General features: G+C 34.1%; 1 protein-coding gene across 1 annotated transcript in view; it reads left to right on the top strand.

Annotated features, from left to right (window-relative positions):
• The window catches only part of Cap-H2 (Chromosome associated protein H2), a 58705-nt gene extending 38308 nt beyond the window's left edge, over window positions 1–20397 (top strand). Inside the window, exons 13-16 of the mRNA XM_069840190.1 lie at window positions 1769–1965; window positions 5929–6159; window positions 12083–12213; window positions 14495–20397. Coding sequence (XP_069696291.1) covers window positions 1769–1965; window positions 5929–6159; window positions 12083–12213; window positions 14495–14627 — 692 coding nt within the window. The 3' untranslated portion in view covers window positions 14628–20397. The remainder of the gene's footprint in view (window positions 1–1768; window positions 1966–5928; window positions 6160–12082; window positions 12214–14494) is intronic.
• Window positions 20398–22871: the final 2474 nt, after the last annotated feature.

Below are 22871 nucleotides of genomic sequence, written 5' to 3'. Positions count from 1 at the left end.
TTTTTAACATCTTCAAGTCTTTTTTCTAAATTATATTAAATATGGAAATCTTGGTCTTCCCAGTGGCCTGCACCCATGTGCTAGTTCTACAAAAACACTCTTTAATCTTTTTTCCATCTGGGGATCTTACTACATGCTGTGTCACTTAGCCTTTTAGTTTTGATTTTTACAACTGTGTTGGGTTCCCTGTAGAGACTGTAAACTTTTTCGTTTGTTAATCTTCTTCATTCTAAAGTGACTAGGTTAAAACAGTGAGTGTGTGTTTTTGTGCACCCTACAAATACTAGAAATATTATGCTGTTTGAACGTGACATCTATAAAATTATATGCAATCTTTATTTTCACCAAATTGAAGTAATTACAGAAACAGCATTGACCAAAATGGGAAATGTAAGCATTTTGAGGAAGTTGTCTCGTAAATCTCATATAATTTTTTTTGGGATCTGACTCAAAATTTTACCCTTTCAGTGATATATCGTTGGGGCATGATAGGCCGTTTGCAAGAGTGTAAATTAGGTGGATTTAATTTTTCAGATGGAACAGATCATGTATGTATGTATGTATTCACACTGCAATGGGTATATACCCGGTGGCAGTGGTAACTAATTACACTCAATAAAGACAATAATAAACATAATTAATACTAACAATAATTAATAATAATAATAATAATAATAATAACAGGGAACATCCTAAATTAAATTAAGCATGATCGGTTAAAATAACATTTAAAGTAAATCTAATTTGTACCTTAAATCTATGTTCGAACTAAAACCCACGAGTATGATATGTTCATATCTGCATAAGTAACTTTCAACACTACACTCAATGCTGGGTAACTTTCGGTGTTGGACCCCGGACTCATTTCACCGGCATTATCACCTTCATCTCATTCAGACGCTAAATAACCTAAGCTGTTGATAAAGCGTCGTAAAATAACCTACTGAAAAAAAAAACACTACACTCATTTCGCTGTCAACTCACTCACTGCATTGGAACTACGACACATTTCACTGATTCTATCCTGATTTCACTAACACTTCAAAAATATTTCACTGTTCAAATACTTTGCACTGCCACTATAAACTATGAAGCTTCACTGACAGGAACACGTTTCACTTACTCAACACACTTCACTGACACAACACACTTCACTGACACAACATAATTCTTCACTGATACAACACTTCAATAACAAAACATCAGTTACACCCTTTAAATACTGTGTATAATTATCGTCTATTAGTAAAGTCCTTAAGCCTATTTTTAAATACATTTTTGGTTGTTGGTAAAGCCTTTAGTAAGTCTGCAGATAAAGCATTGCAGTCCCTGATAGTACGATTGAGAAAAGAAAACTTTCCAGTGTCCGTCCTCTGTCTTCTTTCCCTCAATTTATAAGAGTGGTCGTTCCTTGAAGAGTAATTTGGCGGCTGCAACCTATTTTTTATTTCTCTCCAGGCAGGCTCACCTCTGTATGTTTTGAACAGTGCGCATAATCGAATTCACATTCTCCTGTCCCTGAGTGTGTCCCATTTTAATGGTGAATTTTTCCGACACTACTTGAGATCATGTGACGAAAGAAAGAATTTATTGCATTTATTATTTCTGGCATTTCACATCAAGTGAAGGCTAGTATATTATACAGGTTAATATATTACTTCTGAAACATTGGTGGCATAGAGGTAGAGCAACACACAAGCAGACACACCAGTTGTTATTCATTCTAGATCAGTAGGGTTCCTTTTACAAAGTTGTGTTTTTACTACAGGCTTCCGTGGCTTTGAACTTGAGGAAGATGATGAGGACATTCTCATTGAAAATGACGATCGTGGAGAACCAGAAGTATCATCTTCAAGGGAAGATGAACATTCAGAGGAACCTCAAGACATTCTATGTTCTACTGACGTAGATAATACATCACTTGAAAATATGTTCAACACAGATAATGTTCATGAAACTACCCATGTAAGTAGCAATGTGAGCATATGAAATATAAAATTCTATGTCATTTATCAGTTGTGTAAAAAAAAAATATATAATACAGTAAAAGCCCAATATAGTGCGGTTGTTGGAGGACATACTTAAATCCCACGTTACAGCTGAACCGTGATATATTGGAAATGATTATAGTCCATGTGTTAAGGCTGGAGTCATCATCTCAGTGCACTATGGTGCAAGGACAGTTTGCTTGCTAGCTCATTTCTATCCCTTAGACATCAACTGTGCAGCAGGAGATGGGGGGAAGGAATCAGGTGATGGCAGTGGCGTCCGTTCACTTGTTCAACCCATTTAATCAGTCTCTGATAATCATAATAAACACGGAAGAAACCTGTACTTCATTTATTTTAAGAGGAACTGTGTAATAAGTAAACCACTTTTCAGTTTAAGACAAGAAGCAATATGTATTATCCGTTATGTATTGTGTCGGTTTTGAAAGTAAATAGTTCTTTTTTATATTAATGTAATTGAGAACTTACAGACCTATAGGCCTAATGCATTTTCACTATTACGAAATATTAAACCGAATCCATTAGTAATATTTAAATCATGTCATCCTATTCCTTTGTTCAAGTGTCGTCAATAAAATAAAATAAAATAAATTATCCATTTTTTATCTGACACTATATATCACAAAACCAATTATTTGTTATTATGTGTAACATATGAAACATATTATCGTTTCTATTACAAGGCTAAAGTAGGCTTAAATTATTTTATTACAATGTAAATAACAAATTATAAAATTTATTTTTGCTGTTCGTTAGCATTGGTTTTCCTGGATTTTTAAATCACTTTTTAGTTTAAGATAACAAGCAAGTTGTACTTTTTCGTTATATATTGCAGCGGTTTTGAAAGCAAATTGTTCCCCCCCCCCCCCCCCCCCATATTAAAGTAATTGAGAACTTACAGACCTATAACGCATTTTCACTGTTACAAAATATTAAACTAATCGAATCCATTACTAATATTTAAATCCTGTCATCCTATTCCTTTGTTTAAGTGTCGTCAATAAAATAAAATTAATTATCCATTTTTTTCTGATATTATATAAATCACAAAACCAATTATTTGTTATTTTGTATAACATATGAAACATATTGTCGTTTCTGTTACAAGACTGAAGTAGGCCTAAATTATTTTATTACAATGTAAATAACAAATGATAAAATTTATTGTCGCTGATCATTAGCATTGGTTTTCCTGGATTTTTTAATTTTTCCCTCACTAACTGGTTTATGTTAGGTGTCAATGCTCGTGTAGAACATAATCGAAGAAGACATTGTAAATTATGGTCAGAAAGTTGGCTTCTGTGATGGGATGCGTTGGCTTGGCTCGACACACTGCACACTACTACCTCCTCAGCCAGCGTCTCAGCGCTCCGAACTAGTATGCAGGCCAGTTGACGATGGCTGTGTTAAGGAAATGACAAGCCATATGGAGATGGTAAAGCCTGTAATTTAATGCACTACAACTGTATACATGAATTTAAATAATGTAATACATACTGTAATATAAACTAAACACTCACCAGTTATGCAGTTTGTTCCATAAAACGTGTTATTGTATTGTTTTTAGCAATAGTTCACTTCACTGTTTATAAACTATCCTGATTTTATACTGACTTAAAAAAGTCTGTAAGTTTTGTTCAGTGGATTAAATCACTGTGTTTCTTCTCCACATATTGTTTTATATTAGCAAGATGGAGAAGATGAACACTGTTTGGTTCACTTTGCCTTTCCAACCGACACTTAGTAACACTTGGAATATTGTCTTTCTTGTCTACAACATTTTCATCACCACCATCTTCATCGTCATTTTCTTCATTTTCACCACTATTTTCATCCCGTATAACATGTATGATATCTTCACCCTCTAATTGTACCTTATGGAATACTGCATTCCTGTGACAAGTTTACCTTTGTTTTTCCGCCTTTTACATGGTCGATTATTTTAAGCTTTTCACTGACTGAATATGCTTTTCGTTTTTGCGCCATTACTGCAATTAATGTTTAATTAAATTAAGACTCGTGACACAGACTAAAACTGAACAACTCACTCAGAACATGTGACAGACTAAAACTTTTACTTTACAACATTTGAGAAAACCAAAATAAAATGCATTCATGATTTGTTAATGCACAAATTGTTTCCCGTTATGTCTGCAAAATCCCTTGGAATGCAGTTTTACAACCCCGAAGAAAAGGTCATCATTGTCCAGCATATACCTGCTGATGCAGCACATGGTACTGTGCAAAAACATCTATGCAGTATTATCTTGTACATTGCTTCCCCCCCCCCCCCCCCCAAGATTGATTTCCACTAAAGGTATTGTATATTTTATGTTTCATACTGGGGAACATATGCCTTCTCATCAATTCATTACTAGGGACCGGATTTTTATGTAATATCAAGGTGTGAAATATGTACATATTTATGTAAGAAAAATAAACTGAATATGTACCAAAATATGTAAAATCATGAAAATATTTAATATCAATATCTGGCAGGTATAGGAAAGGTAAAACTCTCCAGTTGTGATTTCATAGAACACTCGACTTTTTTACTGCACACTTCACATATTACTATTTTTCCATCTGTAGTGAAAGCTTGGTCATCACAATCCATGATTTTATTTTTGTCGTTAGGGTTGAAGATACAGGGGTCATTTTAATTAAAAGCAGTAGATAAACCCACTTGCACTTTATACTGTAAGTACTAAAAGCAGAGAACTGAGTGAAATGGTGACACAACAGTACTGCAAGCACTGTTTTGCTTTACTGGATTAGGAACAATTAAGAGGAGATGTGGGACACATGCATTTTAGCTGCTCCTTGTAAGAAACAAAGTACCTACTAAAACGTCAAACTATAGGTATTTACAAACTTTGTTTCAAAAGTGACATTCCTGTCTCATTGAGAAGAGTAGGATTATTCCAGCCGAGAACCATACTTTCCAATTGCTCGGAAAATTCCATATTCGTATAGGTCTACTAAATTTAAAGTAAAGAGGCCAAGCAATAACTTGAAAGCTATTTATTTTAATCTTTCAACATCTTTCCAGTTTATTCCTTTACTCCAGCTTCTTTTTAAACGTCGGCTACTTTATTGCAGCTCATGTCAGACTTGACACAGGTTTTCCATGGAAGGATTAGGAAGAGGGTGAGTAAGGGTGCAAATTGCATGGGAACAGCTTGTTAAGACGTGTGCAGAACAATTATAGTTCGAGACAAATCATATCTTCGTCCCACTCCACTGCATGAAGACAACGCTACTTTCTGAGTGATTTTTACAATACAAGGTAGTTGTATGAGAAAGTTTCCTTTTGTTCATTCATATTTACAGTGGGTGGTATGGAGTGATTGCCTCTATTACTTTCTGGAACTAAGGACGTTATGTTTCGTCCCGAAATATATCTTTTCTTGGATAGGTAAAAAGGCTTTTTAAATCTGTGTATTTCAAATTGTGAACTTCCCCAGCAGAGGTTTTTTTCCCCCTCCTTTTAGAGAAGTAAAAATGAATAAACCCCCTAAATATGTAGATCTATGTAATACCAAGCCATAATATGTAATGTGGGGTAAATATGTAAAACTATGTAGTATCAAATTTTAATATATTGATGGTAATTACAAGATTCGCAAAGATTTGTTATTTATATACGGTTAGGTTGAAAGGAATATAATATGTAATTACATAAAAATTCAGTCCCTATTCATTACACACGAACTGAAATAGGACGAAGTATAGTTTTTATTCTGAAAGTGAGGAATTGTTAGAGATGTGAGATTGGAAAGATTTTTTTACTATAAAAGAGACTTTCAGTAAAGTAACATTATTTAATTAGATATGAACTAAGTAGTTCTTCTGAATTTCTCTTAATGTGTTGCCATAGGTTGTTAGGAAAGTTGTTTAATTACTGCTACTGTTTCAGGATAATGTGGTAGCAGACATTGCAAAGCGAGTGGCTGAATGGGAACGTTTCATCCGTCCCAGGTTGAAAGTTGCTCATGACAGAGGCTATTTCGATATTCATGGAATTGGAACAGAAATATTGAATTCCTTTCCAAAGACCTCTTCTAAAGCTACTTTGAAATTTGATCAAGTTGTAGAAGATGTACCAAGAGAAGATATCTCACGCTACTTTTTAGCTGCTCTTCAGCTTGTAAGTATTTATCATCATCTGGTTTTCATGCTGTAGTTTTTTTTTTTTTTTTCACATTTCTGTATACTAACCACCACTACATTTGATTACATTCATTAACAGATCCTACTATATGTCTCTTGTCATCTATATCTGCCAATACATAAAGCTAAACTCTACTCCAATCTATTATTTCCTGCCTCCATCCTCTGTGACCAACTTTAACCTTTTCACCTTATTTATCGGTGAATTTAATTTCTTTTTGACATGTGTACTTCGTCATTATACAAACTTTAAAAGAATGAACATAAGAATAACGTGAAAATGAATGTTTTCTTATGAAGAAATTAATCCTCAACTACAGAATTATGAATCTGAGAAGACAAAGATGATGGCTTACAAAAGAGAATAATAAGGTAAACAGTAATTTAAAGTAAAATTATTAACAAACTGTAAATATTTTTAATTTTCTTAGTTGGTGTTTATTAGAAAAGTACAAGGTCTGTCAAAAAATGTATACATAGTTTGACGAAAGATAATTCTTTATTATGTGTTAGTACTGAACTTAATTGTATATCATTTATTTATTTATTCTGGTGTAGTTAAGGCCATCAGGCCTTCTCTTCCACAACACCAGGAATACAAATACAATAATAGAAATAAACAAAAAAAAAACACTATATGCAAAGTAAAGCTACACAAGAAATAAAGAGAGAGGGAGAGAGAGAAAAAAAAACACTATGAACAAAGTAAAGCCATATAAAAATATACACAGGTTGCAGTCACACAAACTTTAAATGAGTGATTAAGTATCATAATTAATTGTATCCTAACTAATTAACTAACATAAACAAGAAACTTGCAATTTTAATCTAGATTAAAAAAGAAAAAGAAAAAAAACACAAATCAATACTTATAGCAATACCTAAAAAACATTAACTAAGACAAAATTTTCCAATTTAATTTTGAATTGTGATAAAGTCCGGCAGTCCCTGACGTCATTAGATAACGAATTCCAGAGGCGAGGTATTTCTACAGTATAGGAAGATGAGTATAAAGACGTTCTATGATGAGGGATAGAAAGAAGTGCTTGATGTCTGTTTCGAAGAGTTGTAAGAAATTGAAAGCGCGATAACAGATAATTCGGAGTAGAAGTATGCATGATTCTAAACAGAAGAGACAGTGAATATATTGTTCTTTGTTCCTTCAGACGCACCCATGAAAGTAACTGAAGGGAAGGTTTTTTTATATGGTCAAATTTACGAGTATTGCAGATGAATCGTATGCACACATTATGAACACGTTGTAATCTCAGCTGAGAGTGAACTTACATTAGTTAGCAAGGAATCGCAGTAGTCATAGGTTTAATAAAAGCTTCCTGCACCTGTACAGTTACTTGTGGTTCTCAAAGAGGTTGCCATTAGCAGCCAGACACATATCACAATGGTGAGCGGTTGTTTGAGCAACATTGGTCAATGTGTCCACAAATGCTGCTGCAATTTCTTGATAAAGAGCCTCCAGTGTGGCTTGTTTCCTGCGTTATATGATATCCTTCAAGATCCCCCAAAGGTAGAAGTCCAGAGGTGCTAAATCTGGTGAACGTGCTGGGAACTCAACCCTCTTCATCCTGTCCAGAGTTCCTGCAGATTCTCGTCCAGACAATCCCACACGCCTCAATGGTAATATGGGGGTGCCCCAGCTTGTTGGTAGAAGAACTCACTGTTTCCATAAAATGCACGTATAACTGATAAAATGTATGTGCATAATATTTCCAGATATTTTTCACCAGTAACTGTACCTTCAAAGAAGAAGGGTCCTATTAATCCTCTACGTGACAGTTCATATCAGACATTCACACTCGGTAGATTGACTGCCTTGTCAACATGAATGTGCAGATTGTCTCGTGTCCAGTAGACACAATTATGATGATTCACTGTTCTGTTAAGTTTGAATTGGGCCTGATTAGACCACAAAATCTTCGTCACAAACTTCATTCTCATTTACCATATGCTGATATCATTCACAAAACTGCACTCGGCGATCAGGTTCATACTTATTTAATGTGCTCAATAATCTTGGAATGTTGTTGTTGTTGTTTTCTAATGCCAGGCATTTGACAATAAAGTCATTTGACCTCTTGCACTCCAATATTTTTCAAAGATATTGTCATGATTAACCACTGACGCACAGATTTTGAGATGTTCTGAATCCATTTCTTGATTTGAGTTGCACAATGGGCAGTTAGGGGATTGATATATTCCAAATCTATGCAGATGCTTGGCCAAACAGTCATGGCCTGTTGCCAATCTAAATGCAGCTACAAACGATTTTCGTGGTAAATCGGGAATCAACTGTGGATTATGATGCAGAGAGTTCCATTTTTTCCCTTGAGATTGTGTTATCAAATTTTGTTTGTTGAAGTCTAAGTATGTAGATTTAATAAATCTTTTCACAGAGGAATACGTAGATTTAGTAACAGGTCTGTAAGTAGCAGTGCTGCCCTTCTATGCTAAAGCATCCGCATTCTCGTTTCCCAGGATTCCACAATGGGATGGTATCCATTGGAATACAATTCTTTTATTGAGTGTTATTAGTTGAGAGAGCATTTTATTTATTTCTGCTATTTGAGATGAAGGTGTGTGTCTAGAAACTATTGATAGAATAGCTGCTTTGGTGTCTAACAATATAACTGCATTTTTAAATTTATTGATGTGGCAGAGAAGATCTTGAAATGTACACTTTTCACTTAGCAGCTTTCAGAATGCGTCGTACACTTGCACTACTAACCCCTATCTCATATTCACATTGTGTAGCAGACTTCTGAGGCGACATTGTAAACTTTTCTAAAACCATAGCCAAAGAAGCAGGGCTGTATGAGGTCTTCCGGATATTCCCTTGTGCACATCACAAATGGTGCCATGTGTCTCAAACTTGTCACAAAGCGATGTAATTGTCAGTGTGTTGGAGATTGTGTTGCAAACTCACGCCTCCAAACACGTTGAACTTCAGCAACGTTTTCTAACTTAAAATACGACTTTAAAATGGACTTCTGTTCCTCAAATGTGCCCCGGCCATTCTGATTTACTATTATACACCACGTGTTACAGTCACACGAGTACCGACATTGTTGCAAAAACACCGTACTACATATTTCACAGGTAATTCAATTCAACTCTGAAAATGATGTGTAGATACTATCTGTTAAAGTGTGTATACATTTTTCCACGGACTCTGTATATATGACTCATGAATAGATTGAATTACATTTGCAGAACTGTATGTATGTATGTATGTATGTATTTATTTATTTATTTATTTATTTACCAATATCAAAATGAGAATAGAAGAAAAAGCACTGATTCAATATGAAAAACTTATCAGATTACCAGGAAACAATTGGCATTCATACAGTCCTCTCTGTAAATTGAAAACTCAAAAAAGTTTCATATCCATTGTTCAAGAATTAAAACAGATAATCAATATCCCGAATTTAAAAGAAAACCTACAAATTAAACCAAACCCTTTAACTCTATTAAATATAGAATATAATCTAAATTTAACAGAAGAAATACTGAAATCAGAAGTAAACACTGAAATACTGCAACAATTGTCTTTAGAGACAATTAATATTAGGTACCCTCCACAAAACTGGCTTCATTTATACACCGACGGATCCTTGATCTCCAGAGAACAAGGTGCCGGTGCAGGTGTTACGTGCTGTTTCTTCTCACTTTATAGATCTCTTGGATATGGAACAACAAGTTTTGATGGAGAAATAATTGCAATAAGTGAATGTCTCAGGAATCTTCTATGCCACATCAATAAATTTAAGAATGCAGTTATATTGTCAGACTCCAAAGCAGCTATTCTATCAATCATCTCTAAACACACACCTTCATCTCAAACAGCAGAAATTACTAAAATGTTCTCTCAATTAATATCACTCAATAAAAGAATTGTGTTCCAATGGATACCATCCCATTGTGGAATCCTGGGAAACGAGAATGCGGATGCTTTAGCAAAGAAGGGCAGCACTGCTACTTACAAATCTGTTACTAAATCTACGTATTACTCTGTGAAGAGATTTATTAAATCTACATACTTAGACTTCAACAAACAAAATTTGATAACACAATCCCAAGGGAAAAAATGGAACTCTCTGCATCATAATCCACAGTTAATTCCCGATTTACCACGAAAATCGTCTGTAGCTGCATTTAGATTGGCAACAGGCCATGATTGTTTGGCTAAACACCTGCATAGAATTGGAATATATCAGTCCCCTAACTGCCCATTGTGTAACTCAAACCAAGAAATGGATTCGGAACACCTCAAAATCTGTGCTTCATTGGCTGGTCATGATAATATCTTTGAAAAATATTGGAGTGCAAGAGGTCAAATGACTTTATTGTCAAAGGCTGGCATTAGAAAACAACAATAACTTTTATTTATTTACACTGCAAGTGGGCAAGCACCCCGTGGCAGTGGTATACACAATATAAACAATGCACAATAAAATGATAAACAATACACAATAAAATTTACAATACACAATACAATTATACAATACACAATACAATAAGAATACACAATACAATTTAACACAATAATTGCAATTAATAATAAAACATAAAATACCTAATTTTACAATACAACCTACATATATATAGGCCCTACATAAGTTTCAATAGACTTTCACTTTATTCTCATCTCACTCACTGTAGTGGCACTATGACGCATTTCACAGACACTTTAGGACACATTTCACTGACACTCTATAAAACATTTCACTGACACTATAAATTATCACTGATCGGAACTGTTCACTGCACTGTAAAACTATAACTTCACTGACTCACCTTGCTTCACTGATACAACAGTTCAAATAAGTCAGATAATTACACCTTTATGCATACTTATAAGCAGAACTACATTTAAGCTAAACATTTCTAGTCTAAGGCCCTCTTACACGCTATTTTTAAATAATTTACAATTCAAACCAAGGAAGTAACTCGTCAGGCTAAATAAATACATGTCATCTTAAAAAAATTTAATTTTAATTTGCACTTTATACACAACTTTTTAAGTTATTCTTGAATCTCCTTAAGGAAGGACAGCCCTCAAAGACTGCTGCAGGTAGGTCATTCCAATGATTTATAGTTCTATTTAAAAATGAGAATTTACCTACATCCGTTTTCTGTTTCCTACATTTGATTTTAAAATCATGATCATTCCTACCATAATATGTTGGCTTTTCTAACCGAACCGTTATGTCTACCCATGTTTTCTGACCTAGATATGCTCTATACAATGATGTTATTCTAGTTTTCCTACGTCTGTTTGCCAAAGTTTCCCATTTAAGTTCTTTTATCGTATCGTTTCCATCTTCTCTTTTACCTGTAACAAATTTAGCTGCCCTATACTGGATTCTTTCTAAGGAATTTATCTGATATATTCTATAGGAATCCCAACATGTAGTTCCGTATTCCATTAACGGTCACACTAAAGTTAGATATGCTATTTCCCTCGATTTGGGGCTAGCCTTTCTCAAGATTCTCATAATAAAGTGAAGTGCCCTCCATGCTTTACCCGTAACATTATCAACATGCTCTCCCCAAGAAAGTTTGGAGTTTAAATACACTCCTATATATTTACAACATTGTTCACTGTATGAGGGATATTAAAAAATAAAACTAGAAACAACACTCATTCAAGAACCGGTCTCTACAGTATTAAAAAATATGAATGAGAAGAATTAGATTTCTGGAAAGTGTAGCTTTACCATAGAAAAAATTAAATCATAACACATACTCGGGGAATATAAAAGCCTGCTTGGATTATCACTCTAAACGACTAGCACATGTCAAAGGAGTGAGTGAACATCAAATTCTTAAGTATGACATGTATTTCTGATCACAAGCATTTCTGGATTGTACTTCTGTAGGCAAATACATACAACATAGAAATTTCGAACACGAAGCCTGGAATTCTGGCAATGGACTGTATGGAAATGACACTGTTGACACCCGTGAGACATCATGAAGCCTTGGAGGAATATGAGCCACCATCAGAGGGGTGAGTAAGCAAAAAGTATATTAAGTTGAGCTTGACTAAGCCTTGTTTTGGAAATTTCACTGTAGTCAGGGCTGGGCAAAATACTGATATCCAAGTATTTGAAATATAAATACAAAATACTTCAAAAAATTGTATTTGAAATACAAATACAAAATACTTTAAAAAAATTAACCAAAATACATTTGTATTTCAAATACTCAAAATACATTTGTATTTGATACAATATATAGGCCTAAAGAAATAAGAATATTACTGAAAATCTAAAATATTATATTAACATTAAAAGTATTTTTTCCTCGAAATTTTATATAAACACTGAAACTGAACATTCTTCCTTTTCCCAGTCAGCAATGAAATTATGCTACATATGAATAATTACTGCTCCCTTTAAAAAAAAAAACCGTTTCTCAAGAAGTTTATCAGACAAGGATCCCCTTGTGTGTGAATGAATAAATCCTACAAAACAGAACACTCTTTCTACAGGTGCAGAGATACACAAACTTGTATTATACTTTATAAAAGCTTGTTTCACTGTAATTCTCTAGAATGCACAGGGTTGTCCCTTTGCCATTGAAGATGAGATGGCTATCTGACACTGCCTCACCAAATGATAAGAAGAGGACACAGAATATGTGTGTGAAACCAGCTGAGCAGTTCTCTGTTACACCTGTTTATATCATGTTTGAATTGCAATATTTGAGAGACTGAGTCATAAAAAGAAATCCATCGAGTTGGGCAAGGAAACTTTGATGAATATTTCAAGATATCTGATATAATTTCTGAGGATTTGGGTCTCCTAGACGCATTCCATAATGCTGAACATTTAGCAAGTGTTGGGTGATGGATCCTTGATGTTGTTGGAGATTTCTTTATGGCATTAAGGGAATCAGTTGTGGCAAAAAAACTAGCAGATGTGAAATGCATAGGCAAATAGACAAAAGTTCATTCTTCAAATCCAAATCCAAAACTTGAAGGACAAGAAGGAAAAAAAAGTACTTTAAGTATTTGAAATACAAAATACAGTAAAACCTCAATAAGACGCGCCCGCTTATTACTCTATCCCGTGTAATACGCTTTTTTTTTTGTTCGGTCCCTGCACATTTCATATATAACGCCTTTATAAAATACCCCGTTTGTTGCGCTCAAGCCCTGCATAATGCGCTGTTTTTGTGGAATATTTTCGATGTAATTTTCAGCAATGTACTGTAACAGCATTGAAACATCTTGGTCAATGAGCTCACTGGTGCCATTAACCTGAAAATTCGACCCTTTACCTCCGCATTTAAACCTTCATACTTCATATCTTAGTGTACCCCACCCTCTTGTTACACTCTCTTATTCGACTCCCTACCTGCGTGCTTAAAGCCTACATACAGTTACAATACCCCACCCTCTTGCTAACCCTCTCTCTCAAACAGCATTCCTCACTCGGCCGTAATAAAATTCTGGAAATTTTTGCCGGGCAGTTTGTTGTCCTTTTGTGTATTGAAGTGTCTGTGAATTTGATTACAATTGTGTCGGAAAAATTGGAAATCTTACGAAAGCACGATGAGAACAGTATTCTTACTCAGAAACAACTCTCTGATGCATTCGGAATCCCATCATCGACATTAAGAACGGTAATAAAAAGTCGCGACTCAATCACTGCAGCTGCGACGTCAGAAGGATGTAAGCACAAGAGAGGGAAGTGTGGCAAACATGAGGACTTGGAGAACACACACACGGCAAACAACTATAAATGGCTTCTTTTTTTTTTTTTTCTTTTTTTTTTTTTCGAAAGAATTAAGTACAGTGCATATTGTAAATGTCTTTAACGTACAGTACAGTAATTACATAATGGAGTAATACTGTATTACCTTTCATGAATCATGTATTTCAATAAAGAAAAATGCTAACAGATACTGTATATAAGTCAAAATTAGTATACCCGCCTAATACCCGGTCCCGGTTAATACGCGTTTTACACAAGGTCCCTTGAACAGCGTCTTATCAGGGTTTTACTGTACATCAATTTTATGTATTTAAATACAAAATACTTTCGAAAATCCTTACAAATTACAAAATACAAATGTATTTCAAATACATATTTCAAATACTGCCCAGCCTTGACTGTAGTTGCAGTGTTGAACCTCACAAAGTTCCACCGTCTACAAATTGAAATAACACAAAAAGAATCACTGCTATTTGGTATTGTCTAGGTTTTGGTATATTACTCTATGCTGCGAGATGGGGTGCAAAAGGGAAACCAAGAATGAGATGATTATGTTTGTATTGTTTATAGAATGAAGAGAAAGAAGTACATGCGTCAAGCCAGAACAGAGAGCAGTGACAGTGAAAGTGACAGTGACAGTGATGGTGAAGACGAGGATCACCCTGAAACGAGTACACGCAAATGTAAACGTAACAAGAGGTGAAACGTGACACTGTAAGTGCACTAAATTTACTCAGGGCTCAGGTATTTTGTACTCAAGCCACTATAAATTATTTTTACAAATTGTAGAAAAATCTGTGGCAATGAGGGACATATTTGATATGCATCTGGGATGTAGTGACATAGTAGAAATAATGCAGGGTGCAACATAAGTCTGATCCATGGGTTTGTGTGTCTTTCATGGAAAAGTAAATTAATAAATAAAAAAAAACTTTTTGCGCATGATAGTCGAGACCTTGTTAGCAACACGATAATATATGGATATTTTTCTATTTTTGTAACTAATTCCAATAGCGTTGCTATAGAAATATTACTAATTGTACACAGGATTATTTTTGTCTTTGCTAAAAAAATTGCCTGTTTTTTATTCAAAAAATTAAATTATTGTTAAATTTTAAATAACTCGTCTTGAAAAACATACTCTGCTGCAAGATTGTTTAATTTAACCTGGAGCTTGTTTCACAATGTTAACAAATTACAAATAAACAATTTACAAATCACAACTGAAAGATTACAAAGTGTTTTAAACTGTGTTTCACAATGCAAATTTATTAATTTGTAAAGTTTAACGATCTTTACAAAATCAGCTAAAGAAATTTACAAATTAATAATTATTGATTAAGCAATATCGCCAACAGCGGTTTACAAAAATTGCTAAGGAATAGAGCTAAAAATGCTGTATTTTTACCACTATCGAGAGACATGTTTATATTTTATCCTAAAATTGATTATAATAAGCTTAATAAATCATATATCACGAACAGAAAATATAAAATATTAAGAAACATTTTTAAGTATCTAGATTTTGCTATATTGGCGACAATGGAGTCTCGTGTGATGTGTGTCGAGTATACCAATGCATTGATTGGCCTATGACTTAAATGATCGTAGGCAACGTCAAATTCAGTCAAATACTACGTAAATAACAGAATTGGTCCACATACAAACATGCAGTTGATAGAATGATTGCCTTGTCTTTCCATCAAATCAGGTTCATTTTGTGTTGGCCCATCAATATTTAGGCTATTAATGTTACACCCACAACTCCACAAACACTAAGGAACCCAGCAACAGCATAAAAATCTTGTGTCCCTGTGTATGTTCGTACATAACATCCTTCAAATTTAAAACTGTATACAGCATCACTTCTGTTGGTACTTTTGCACACTGAAGCCTTAGAAATTCCGTGCATATCTGCTACTGTATGATAGCCATACACATTTTTTCATTTGAGGTTTAGTGCACTAGTTTTCCATGTTGGATGTGATATCCCATATCTTGCAGGAGGCATTCCATTGCAACGAATGTAATTTCAAACCTTTCATTTAAATTTATACAATGATACGAACGTGTTATTAATTCTTGGCTGGAAAATTTTATGTCTATGTCTTCTATTATTATGCCTAAATACAATATCTTCGTATGAGTCACTAAAACTGCTAAATAAAGATACGGTTACACGTCACTACTTTTGCTGCGCAACTTTTGTACTGCAGCTGCAAAAGTTGCGTGCCATGTTCACACGTAAGCCAAAAGTAGCGTGCTGCATGCTACTTTTTGTGCTGCGCAACCCAAGTGCAGCAAAAGTTGCAACTGGAGGTTGCGAGTCTGTTCACACACAAGACGCTACTTTTTCAGCCGCAGTCATGCTGCAGGTTTCCATCTCCGTGTTGACTTCTCAGAATACATTTTGTGGTTATGTTCGCATTATTAAGAAATTCATGCGAAAGCTTACTTATCTATTATTTGCTTTTCTGTTCTAACTAGTATTCAGAAATTGGCATTATTTTTACTATAAAGCTTTTAAAAACGCCTATATACTTAAATGATAACCAACAGCATATTCACATAATCAATGTTGGCAACCCTCCTGTTTGAAACTACACTATGGAAAATTAAAAAAATGAATTATATCATCAGCAAATATGCTCAGACTGTGTTGTACATTTAATAACTGTTACAAATAATTTATTTTCATCACATCTAACATTAAAATATATCCAAACAATAAAAGTATCATTGGCACATTTGGGTGGCAACACTTGTCGCAACCGCAGCAAAAGTTTCAACAAAACTGATATCAAAAATGCTGCGGCTGCAACCCTGAGAACCCTGTTCACACGTCGCTACTTTTAAGCTGCGTGCAGCATGGAAAAGTAGTGGGCAGCAGGTTCGGCAGCCACTACTTTTTGGGTTGCACCGTTGTTCACACGTCGCAGTACAAGAGTTGCGCAGTTTTTTGTACTGCTGCGCTGCAAAAGTATCGACGTGTGACCGTATCTTAACATCATAACTTCTGTAGTCTAATTCTTAACAGTATCCAATTACTCAAAAATTGATTTAATAAATTTAATTTTAATTAATTTGTTTATTCATATTTTGATGCAATATTAAACTTTATACATTTGTAAAATTACTCCTTGATTGTGAAACAAAACACTTGTAAAGTACTCAAAATTTAATTTGTAAAGATTTGATTTCCTTTGTAAAGTTCAACATTACAAACGAAGATTGTGAAACAGAAATTTACAATTTACAAACAAAGTTTACAATGATTGTAAATATTGTGAAACTGGCCCCTGGTAGAATGAAAAAATGAACATAGCTTTGCTTTTCACATTCATACATTTTGAAAAGACTATTGTATATTTACATAATCTTGTCTTTAATAGTATTTTATCTTGTTTGAGATAGTGCTACATACGTACTGATTATTTTACTTTAAGAAAATTCTTTTAATTGCAAATTTTAACGTACAAATATTAGTTTCATTCCTTTATACCTTATAGTAAAGTGTTTTACTTTAAGGCAGTTCTTTTAATTGCAGATTTTAAGGGACAAATATTAGTTTTAGTCCTTTATACTTTATAAAGAGGTGGTAAATGTATTTGTGTACAGAACATCAGGACATAAGGAAGTGGGAAAGTAGAGTAAATATTACTTTCAGCTCGGCATTAATAGAAAGCTGTATGATCAGCACCGTACTCCAGCTGCATTTTACCCTCTAGAAAGATCCGCTATTCAGTTTCATATGAGAAGTCGTTCTGGGCATTATGACAAGGTGTAAAATTCTACCTTCACCTGGACCCTTCCAGTCTCGTATCTATGAACTAGCAGAGGCCAACTCAAGTTGTGTTTTTAATTATATTGGAAGATACTAAATTCAGCTTCAACTGAAATCTTGTATCCTGATAATTATTTCAGTTGTTGAAGATTTAATTCATAATCTGAAATATCATATGTCCATTTTATCCTTAAACTTTACACACAGCTTCTGTTTATATAGATCATTTCTGTACATAACCTAACTACAGATCAATGGAACAATGTATGCTTAACATATTTGTTGTTGGTTATAAGCTGTATAATGTAATACCCTGCATTATATATACTGTATATAATGTGGTGCTAAACTCTTTTTTTAGTGGATAATGTTTAATATATTTTATTTACTATATAAATTTAATATATTTTTATTGATCAAGTAAGAAGACGATCACAAATTTAGAAGAAAGTAAATACAATTATTTGTGCAATATACAAAGGATTTAGTTACTATTTATTTTTCCACTGCCATACTTATTTTTATGTAATGATATGTTTGCTATGGAAGTGAAGCTATTATAAGATTATATTGTTAGTCAGAAATGAAGTAGATTATTGCGTTCTGTTTACCGTTTGCATCATTAGGTAACATCAATAGAAGTAAAGCAGTTTGTCAGAGCTCCTTTCTCATCTTTATTTTGAATTAATTATTTTGCAATCCCTTTGTGCATAGTGCAGAGAAACTGGTAAGATGCTGCAAAAATCCATATCGAAATTAGATTATAATAAGTGTTTTAGAATTTTGGATACCTAAATAGTACATTATGGAACGAGCCTATAATGATAGTAATTAAGAATCGAGTATGGATATTTATGAAACGAGCGCAAGCGAGTTTCATAATTTTCATACGAGCTTCTTAATTACCATTATAGGCGAGTTTCATACGACTTTTTATGCTCGACCATATTTCTAACTTGAAATTACCGGTATTCAGATGTATACATTTTATTTGTATCTGACAAGATCGGAAGTGACCTTGTTCTAGGTCGTGAATTGTGAGATGTGCGCAGATTTTTTCCAAGGAACAATAATGTCATTGACCTTCACGTAGTCCCGTTAAATTTGATAATATTATAATATTATAACCTTGATTATTGAATTCGACATTGAAAAACGAGATGACAAATTGAATTTATTTGAATATTATTTACAATTAACGCTAATTATTATAGTAACAGAACATAACCTTCTGCGACAGTATTAGATTTCCAGCCTCCGTGACTTTTCGCTAATTCTCTTTCAATTGCATATCTGAGAATAATCGATACTTGCGGTTTTATAACGGTACAAAGCTGACTTGTCATTGGCTGAACACATGTAAGCTGAGTTATCATTGGGTGAAGACCTGTACTTTAATGAGTAGGTGTACGTTAATGACATGCATTAAAGGACTGCTACCAGATGTATAATTAGTACATTTCGGCATGGTCGAGCATAAAAATTATTTTTGACATGGAATACAAGGTGTAACAAAAATATGGGGCAAAACTTCAGGAATGGATTCTTTATATATATTCCCCCAGAGACCAAGGAAAACAGCAGTTGCAGCCTTCAGACTATTGACAAATCATGACTGTCTAGCAAGTCATGATTTGTCAATAGTCATCTCTACAGAATAGGTATCTCAGCTTCCCCATAAGTGTCCTGTGTAACGATCCAGCAGAAATGAATGAAGACCACTTGAAGACCTGTGAAGCATTAAGATCAGAAGAAACTACAGTTCAAAAGTATTGGAAAGCACGACTGCTAATGGCTTCATTGCCAAATGCAAGGCACTAGACAACAACAACAACAGTATATAAAGAAAAAAATAGGCTACAATAACATGGGTTTGGAAATTCTTTTATGTGATGGCATCATGATGCATTTTCTCTATTTTGAAGAAGAACAGAATAATAGTTATTTATGGTGAGGTAAGTGCATCTTTATTGCATGAGTGGAAAGATTTAAGCACGAGGCGTCAGCTGAGTGCTTAAATTACACGAGCGCAATAAAGATCACGCTCAGAAGTACCATACGTAATTTTATCCATGACCGTAACGAAAAATTCTGTTTTTATAAAAGAAAATATGTTGAAAATAAGTCCCCATATAATCACATATCATGGCATGGATTTTAGAATCGATACTTGTACTAGGTAGGTCATGATGTAGGAGGCCATGATTAGTGAAAAATGGTATCTAAGGTGTTGGATGAATAACAAATTATAATTAATTACATAATTTTAATACATATTTTTTTCATTTTAAACGTGTATTTTCGTCTTTTTGAAGTTTCAGGCATTATTATTTAGAAGTGTTCACAGGACTAATGTGATTAAAATAATTTCACATTTTACTTCTGTAAACTTAAGAGGAATATTAAAATGTAATTTATCATTGTGTCTGTTTAGCTCAGTTGACTAACGCATATTGTTTTAAAATTCTGTAAACCCAACTTCGCAGGATCAAGTCTCCTCACATCCCAAAAGGTAAATTATTACTAAATTTAAAAAAGAAATACATATTAGATATGGATGCAATGCACAAATTACGACGTAGTAGATAGAGAAAAGAGAAGGAGATTGAGTGTATGTATATTTAAGAAATGGTAATAAAGAAGTAGAGGTAGTGACATCTAGTAACTAATATATTAACTTCTTGAGTAATAGTTGTAACTTCTTGAGTAATAGTTGAATGGAAAATTATACTGTGTACACGGGTACTAGGAAAATACTAATGAACTGTGAGATAAAGTTCAAACTGTGAGGTAAAGTCTTTATCTCACTAGTGGAATAAAGTAATGTTGAATAAAAGCCTACTTTACAAATGCAAAAGTATTTAGTAAAGGCATGTTTTTCGTTATGGTCATGGATAATGGTAGATTTTGAGTAGATCCTTGGAATAAAAGACGTGACTTATGGACTCATGCAAGGACTAAGAAGTGACGAGAAATGTTTAAAAAATTTCACTGCTACTTTTGACTGAAGAGGAATTTCTTTTGTTGGCTGCGGCCCAGCTGTATGAAAAATTTCTTTGTCGAGTTCCTGGACATTGTCTGCTTATGACTGTCTTGTCACGTCTGATTCTGTGTACATCACATTGTAAGAAATCTATGGAACTCGAGTACCATCAGACAAAATGTTGCGTTGCACTACAGTGCGTCTGATTCTTTGTGCGCTCGGCCTATGTAGTTCTGCCTGTAAGCCTGTTCTGAAATACATGGGGTCCCAACAAGTAATCATCAACAATGCTGGCCTAGCTATTGTTGTAGAACTTCTGTTGGTGTGAAGATTGATTGTTATATTGGGATTTGTGTCTGCCTACATTTGCTGGTTTATGGAAATTCTGGATTCCATGCCGTGTGGAGTGCACTGAAATCATACTTGTAAGTCTGATAAATTAGAAATTAGGCATTTCCAGGCCCATGTTGTCATAACGAAGATATCAGATGATAGACGACATTAAGATGTATGGAACATATGCGGAGACTAAGAGGAAGGCAGAAAATAGGAAAGACTGGAGAATGCTGGGTTTGCAGTGAAAGACCTGCCCATGGGCAAAACACTATAAATGAATGAATGTTGTCATAACTTGTTTTGCTTTTCTTCATCTATTCCTGAAGTTTTACCTCATTTTTGTTGTCTCTTTCATATAAACGTGCATTGCCTAAATGTACTACTGATATACTGTATATCAGAATTTTTATTTAGTAACAGTTGTGAACTTAATTCATAAGAAAAAAAAAGAATAGCCATAGTTTTATTATGCCACTGAAGAAAAAACATAAAATGGCGATTTTCTGCATGTCTAAGTATGATTTTTTACTCTGTCTCTCTTGCTCTGGCTCTTTCTCAGTAAGGTATCCTCGTAACATGCCATGAAGGCACTTGAGGGGCATGGACGTAGAGCCCCATGCTTTCCATGACCTCGGCTCTTTCTCAGTATTGTAGAATTATATATATTATTAAGAAAAATGCTCTAGATTGGCCATTTTCAACCAGTGTTCCATGAGAAAAAGAATAAATTAAGGTTGTCGTAAATTACAAAAATAAAATTGGAAACAGTAGTAAAAAAAAAATGAGTCCACAATAGTCAACATTCAGCGAATGCGGTACAAATCAAAATTCAGTAAACACATTCCCTCCTGAAACCCTCAAAATTACCCCTTGGTTTGGAATCACTGGTTTACTTTATATAAGTTAAGTGTGCCGTGGGATTTTAAATTACACTTTTAGTGTGCCGCATGTTGAAAATGGTTGAAAGACACTGCTCTAGATTGATGCATTTGTGACCTAAAAGTCTTTGGAGAAGGACGTAAAAATAATAAATGAGCTAAAATATACTTCCAAAGAACTTTATTTAGTACATTATTTATACAATAGTCCACACCTATGGAGTAACGGTCAGCATGTCTGGACATGAAACAAGGTGGCCCGGGTTTGAATCCCAGTTGGGGCAAGTTACCTGGTCGAGGTTTTTTCCAGAGTTTTCCCTCAGCCTCAATAAGAGCAAATGCTGGGTAACTTTCGGTGCTGGACCCCGGACTCATTTAACCGGCATTATCACCTTCATTTCATTCAGACACTAAATAACCTGAGATATTGATACAGCGTCGTAAAATAACCCAATAAAATAAAAATTGATACAATAAAGTATCGAACTTAAGCTAATTTTACTTATTTTTCTGATCATGTTAACTTAAATTGACTCCATTGAACCTCCACCGATATAATGGGTGAATATGTATTTAAACAACACACTATATGTATATTCAAATTTAGTCTTATGGCCGGTTTTTCCAAGTATTGTTAGAAAATTTAATGACTGTTAAACTCTAAACAGTTTGTTAATTAATAAAATTGTATGTTTTCAACACTAGTTTGGTTTAACAGATTGTTAACAGTTTGTTAATTTTAAATGTAGGATTTCGGGCAGTTAACTCGTTTAACAGTTAGTTAAATATGGCCGATGTCTCCACAGCTGTTCGAACAGAAGTTGCGAAATTAATATTTTGTGGCTCTCTGTAGGGAATGTTTAGCATATGACTGGTAATATAACATTTAAAAAATACTTTGGACTGTTTAAATACATCACTGTTATTTTATTTCTTTCGTATTTCTTATCCATAATAGCAATGAGG

The sequence above is a fragment of the Periplaneta americana genome, chromosome 11 (assembly GCF_040183065.1).
Source record: "Periplaneta americana isolate PAMFEO1 chromosome 11, P.americana_PAMFEO1_priV1, whole genome shotgun sequence".
Lineage (NCBI taxonomy): Eukaryota > Metazoa > Arthropoda > Insecta > Blattodea > Blattidae > Periplaneta > Periplaneta americana.
Note: the sequence above shows the minus strand (reverse complement) of the source record. Positions and strands in the feature narration are given on the sequence as shown.